Here is a 6,000-nt window from a genome sequence, read left to right on the forward strand (position 1 = left end):
TCAGGCATAAGCCCTTCTTCAGGAAGGCTGAAGAAGGGCTTATGCCTGAAACGTCGATTCTCCTGTTCCTTGGATGCTGCCTGACCTGCTGCGCTTTTCCAGCAACACATTTTCAGCTACATATGACTCCAGGCCTACAACAGTGCAGTTGACTCTTAACTGCCCTGTGAATGGCACTAGCAAGCCACTCAGCTCAAGGGCAATTAATGACGGGCAATAAATGTTGGCTAGGCTAGCAATGCCCACATCCCAAAATGATGCTTCCGCTCAAAGGGTTTCGCAACATCGGTTGCCATAGTACCATAGTGACTACAATTTTAAAAGTACTTAATTGGCTGTAAAGCATTTTGGAATGTCTCGAGGTCATGAAAGATGTGATATAATGATGAAACATCTCTTTAGTTTACTCCTTACCCACATCTTCACCTGTCTTGGGCTTAAAATGTGTTTCCTTTAATCCCGGCAGAAGTGGCTTGGGTCGACGATGCCGGCTTCATTCAACAGCACCGAGGACCTGGGAACGGAAATCTCCTCTATTGAGGTTTCAGACATAAAAGATTCGGAATCCTTCATCAAGCAGGATTACGTCTCGGACAGCAGTGGATTCAAGAGTATCGGAAATTCATCTCTGTCCAGCTTTGCAAACCAAGGCTACTTCTGGTTTAGATATCCCAGTACTTATGAAGTGGATTCTTGTAAAGTCTACTTCAGCTATGACCGCAGCAGCCTTCGATCGGGGAGTGAGGGGAGTGGGTCATATCTCCAGAAGAAAGGGTCTTCTCTGACCTTGTCCAATGATTCTCTGTATGATAGCAGCCAGCAGTATTCACCCTGCAGTGTCTTTATAACAGATCCAGATCAGGAATATGTCTCACCTCAAGTTAAAGCCGGCCAAAGGACCTTGACTGATGAAGAAATGGATGGTTCACCAAGAGGACCTGAGGGCCCTGGCATTGTAACATCCTCAGGCGAGTTGGGCTACCTTGGACAATTGCTAAGAGATGACTGTCCACCCAGAGGGAGCCAAGAGGGTCTCAATCCATTCAGCCAAATGCACCTCTTTGAAAATTTGCATTACCCCTTTGTTTCTGTGGAGGATGTAGCACTTACAGCGAAAGAGGAAAGTATCAGCAAATGTGGTTGTGATGGCTTTACGTTTAACGAGAATCAAATGGAATCTCCACCAATCAACACTGAAAATACACCGAGTGCACAGTGTCCTCAAGATGGGTTGAGACAAGAAAGCACCAGTATTTTTAAGAGCACATCTCTAAATCTGGGACAGTCTAGTGATGTATATCTTTCGCTTAAGGAAGTTCAAAGTAAATACAGTAACCAGTCAATTTAGGATAGATTTCAATAAGGATTTGAAAGCTTAAATATTTGGACTATTGTGCCTGGATGTGCTTTTAGCATGATCCTCATTCCAATAGATAACTAAACATCTATTTTTCTTCATTGTTGTGTCCTTGGGAATCATTTATGTCCATCACAAAGATTGGCCATAATATCTCATGCAGGACTGCAACAATCCCCAGGATTGACGAGACTGCGTCAGTGTGGGATTTGAACTCAGCACCTTCTGATCAAAATGCTGAGCCAGAGCTGCCGCGAAGCCGGTGTCGCTGGGCGATTTGGATTTTTTGAAAGGCCAGACTTTGTTCATATTTAGCTGATGACTCACTCAACAGCAGCCCACCACAGCTCTTTCAGACTAGGTGAAAGTGAGGGCTGCTGATGCTGGAGATCAGTGTCCAAAAGGTGTGGTGCTGGAAAAGCACAGCCGGTCAGGCAGCATCCGAGGAGCAGGAGAGTTGACGTTTTGAGCATAAGCTCTTCATCAGGAATGCTGGGAATGGTGAGGTGCCTGTGTCCCAGAGATGTTCCCTGAAACGTCTCCTCAATGTAGAGGAGACCGAAATCAAGAGCAATGGACATAGCAGATGAGGTGTTTGGACAAGAGCAATGAACACAATACTGTGTTTGTTGCTCTCAATGTGGCCTCCTCTACACTGGGGAAACAGCATGCCAACTTGCAGAACATTTCAGGGAACATCTTTGAGACACATGCATCAAACAACCCGACTGCCCTGTGGCCAACCACTTCGATACCCCCCCCTGCTCCGCCAAGACATGCAAGTCCTGGGCCTCCTCCACTGCCAAATCCTAGCCACCTGACAACTGCAGGAAGAACACCATATCTTCCTCCTTGGGACCCTCCAACCACATGGCATCAATGTCAATTTCGCTAGTTTCCTCATTTTCCCGCCCCCACATTATCCCAGATCCAACCCTCCAACTTGGCACCACCATCTTGAACTGTCCTACCTGTCCATTTTCCTTCCCATCTATCCACTCCACATCCTCACCGACCTACCACCATCACATCCCTCCACCTGCATCTACCTATCACATTCCTAGCTACGTTAACCCTAGCCCCAACCCCCCCCATCCCATTTATCTCTCAGCAGCCCCCCCCCACACACACACACACACACACATGCCTGATGAAGAGCTTATGCTCGAAACATCAACTCTCCTGCTCTTGGGATGCTGCCTGGCTGGCTGTGCTTTTCCAGCGCCACTCTTCTTGAGTCAGTTCTTTCTGAATCCCACCATCCAAACACATGACCTGTACTACGCAGGAGGTCAGATGGTCAGATGTAGGAGAACAATGCCAGCTACAAGTACCTTCCCTACACACCATTTGGAAGAATTTTGTTGCTCCTTCACTAGAACTCCCTGCTTAACAGCGCCCTGTACACCAAATGGACTGCAAGAAAGCAGCACACTATCACCCTCTCGAGGGGCAATTTGGCCTGGGCCCAGCCGGCAGTGCCCACATCCCATGAATGAATGACAAAGAAAAGACCTAATGGAAGAAAGAACTTGCATTTTACGCAGCATTTAGATTTGCATACACCCACATCCCATGAACAAAATGGCAGAGGATGTTAGCTCATCATGAAGGTGGGAGGAGGATCAACAGAGGCTAAGGTAGGTCAACTGAGATCCCACTTGACAGCATCAGAATAAAGCCTGGGATGGCAAGCGAACCTAGAAGAGGATAAATGTGCACGCCTTTTATCATTAATAAACTCCATGTTTAGGGTATGTTTTCTAAGGCATGTTAGCTGAGACTGAAAAGGAAAGGTCAAGGAGGTCCCAGATTTCTTTTTTTGACTTTTTGTGGGTTCATCACATTTTGGTACAACTGTCCCTTGGATTCAAGGGAAGAAGAAAGTCCATTTTGTAGCCCATTGACTGGCCATTCCCTGCTGCTGGAAAGCATTGTACCTACATACTCTAATGCTTAGCTTAAAGATTAGGCCGATGGGCGTGCCAATACCTTCCTCTCATGAACAATGGCCATTTTGACAATGGCAGAGGAACCTTGAGAACTGAAATGAATCATCACAGAAAGGAGGAAGGAATAAAAATGCCCTCGGAATCTACTTTTTAAAATGAAACTCCCAACCAATTCTCATAGAGCATTTTGAATATGTTTATAATTAATATAGGATTTGCTAATAAGGTAGCATTAGATGCAGTATTTAAAATTAATTTCTCTTTAATTGTGTGTCAATTATATTTGCCAAAATTGTACATCACAACTTGTTTCAAATATTACCATCTCTATGATTCTATGACTCTATAATTTGTTTCAAATATTACCTGTCAGTTATCAGAATCAGGAATGGTGATGATACTAATCATTCACCTCATATAAAATCAGACAAAGACTGGAAGTAAGATGGAATATTTCTCTGTTATGTGTAGCAAAACCTCACGAGCACTCTTCAGTCATGGAATTCCAATCTAACTCAACATAAAAAGCAAATGATTTGGAGTTGCTGGTGTTGGGGTGTGCAAAGATAAAAATCACACAACACCAGGTTATAGTCCAACAGGTTTATTTGGAAGCACCAGCTTTCGGAGCACTGCTCCCTCATCAGGTGGCTGTGGAGAATAAGATCGTAAGACACAGAATTTATAACAAAAGTTTATAGTGTGATGTAACTGAAATTATATATTGAAAAATACCTGGATTGTTTGTTAAGTTTCATCTTCTAGAATGAACATGTTGGTTTCAGTTCTTTCATATGTAAACCCCAGAACATTTTTTTAAAAGTGATACTCTCAAGTGAACTTTAATAAGTATTCTGTTGTGTAATTTTTAGTAACATAAAGAGCAAAGCAATTCTTCACCCAATCCCAACCCAGCATCTAACAGATGGCAACAAATTCACAAAGCGCTTTTAATTCCACACAGTTTACAACAAGAACTTATTCATCCACAGCAAGAGTTAAAAAATAAGGGGTGTTGAGACCAAAGTAGAAAAGGGCTTCACTGGTCATTTGAGATGAGAGCGTGGTGCTGGAAAAGCACAGCAGGTCAGGCAACATCTGAGGAGCAGGACAATCAACATTTCGAGCAAAAGCTCTTCATCGGGAATGGTCATTTGAGATGGTCCAGAGGGAGCCAGATAACCAAATGTTCTACTCCCCTGGACTTACACATGACGTCTTAAATAAGTACAAAAGATGGCTGCATTCCATCACCCGCAGACCAACCTACAAGTGAAAAAACGCTTGCTGAAACCTTTATCAATGTGTTCACTACATGAATGAGTTAAGCAAATATACCAGGTTCTATTAGCCACCTGGATGCCAATGGGACCACAGTCACTGCCTCTGAGGATTGCGAACCCTTCACCGTTGAGCATTGAAAGTTGCAAATAGCAGATGTTAGCTTCTCAGGGAGTCAGAGCCAACGATGGAGCTGAGGTAGAAAGAGGACTATAGCATTGTGGTCAGTTGATTGGCATGTGTTCAAGTCTTGCCGTGACATCTAGGGGAGAATTAAATTCAAAATTGGAAGAAAATCAGATTCTAGTTAAAATGATGAAGCTGCCAGTCTATTGGAAATGGTTTACTGATATACCAAAGAGGAGGGACCTATCATCCTTACATGTGACTCCAGACCCACAGCAATGTGGTTGACTCTTACGGCCTATCAAGCCATTTTTATTCAATTGAAGAACAGGCTCAAGGGACTATTTGGTGAAGCCATAGAATCCCTACAGTGTGGGAACAGACCATCAAGTCCACACCAACCCACTGAAGAGCACTCCTCCACCCAAATCTATCCTTGCAACCCTGCATTTCCCAAGGCTAACCCACCTAGCCTGCACACTTCTGGACGCTATGGGCAATTTAGCACAGGCAATCCAACTAACCTGCATACCCTTTGACGCTGGGAGGAAACCAGAGGACACTCATGAAGACACAGGGAGAATGTGCAAACTCCACTCAGACAGTCACTCAAGAGAGGGATCGAGCCCAGGTCCCTTGTGCTGTGAGGCAGCAGTGCTAACCACTGAGCCACCATACAATCCTACTACAGGTTCTTATGTACTTAAAATGAAGTATCCATTTTGTGTTGTATTTTTCAAGTAATTATTCAGAAGGAATTATAAACTATGCGACAGACTGAAGGGACTCCTTTACATCCTATTTTTTGTTTTTTTTTTGTAAATTTCTAAATGGATAAAGATGCATACCAAAAGCTATTGTGTTCTTCAGCAACTTTTCCAGTAAACTGTTTGCTATTGAAGTTCATTTCATTGTGTCAACATTTATAAGTGTAGCTGAAAGTTTTTCATTTGTATTGAGTCTTTCATCACTTCTGTATCTACAATATTTCAGGGAGAATGATGTACTTTTGGATTATAGCTATTGCTTCGGTCATGGGATTCAACTGATGCTCTGAAAAGTCTTGTAATTTAGGTAATTCTCGATCTTAAATGTAAATTGGAGAGAAAGGTTTATGACTGAGATTGGACAATTGACATCGTCATTGGAACAATCTTTTCATTGTACAGTAAGGATAGCAACTAATAAACAGGATAAATGGAGACTATTCAGAATTAAGTATTACAGAAGGACTTTATGGGTAATGATTTCTTTGTAAAAGGGAAAAGTTTCTGGTGAATGTCC

The 6,000-nt window shown here is 43.1% G+C and overlaps 1 protein-coding gene across 6 annotated transcripts in view; it reads left to right on the forward strand.

Moving 5' to 3' along the window:
* LOC122542254 (interleukin-2 receptor subunit beta-like) overlaps positions 1–2,474 on the forward strand; it is a 114,927-nt gene extending 112,453 nt beyond the window's left edge. For all 6 annotated transcript variants that reach the window (XM_043679798.2, XM_043679797.2, XM_087978309.1 and 3 more), the window contains one exon: positions 467–2,474. In XM_043679798.2, the coding sequence (XP_043535733.2) occupies positions 467–1,348 (882 nt within the window). In that variant the 3' untranslated portion in view covers positions 1,349–2,474. The remainder of the gene's footprint in view (positions 1–466) is intronic.
* Positions 2,475–6,000: the final 3,526 nt, after the last annotated feature.

The sequence above is a fragment of the Chiloscyllium plagiosum genome, unplaced genomic scaffold (genome assembly GCF_037043375.1).
Source record: "Chiloscyllium plagiosum isolate Xiang-an unplaced genomic scaffold, Cpla_swu_hap1 HiC_scaffold_33, whole genome shotgun sequence".
NCBI lineage: Eukaryota > Metazoa > Chordata > Chondrichthyes > Orectolobiformes > Hemiscylliidae > Chiloscyllium > Chiloscyllium plagiosum.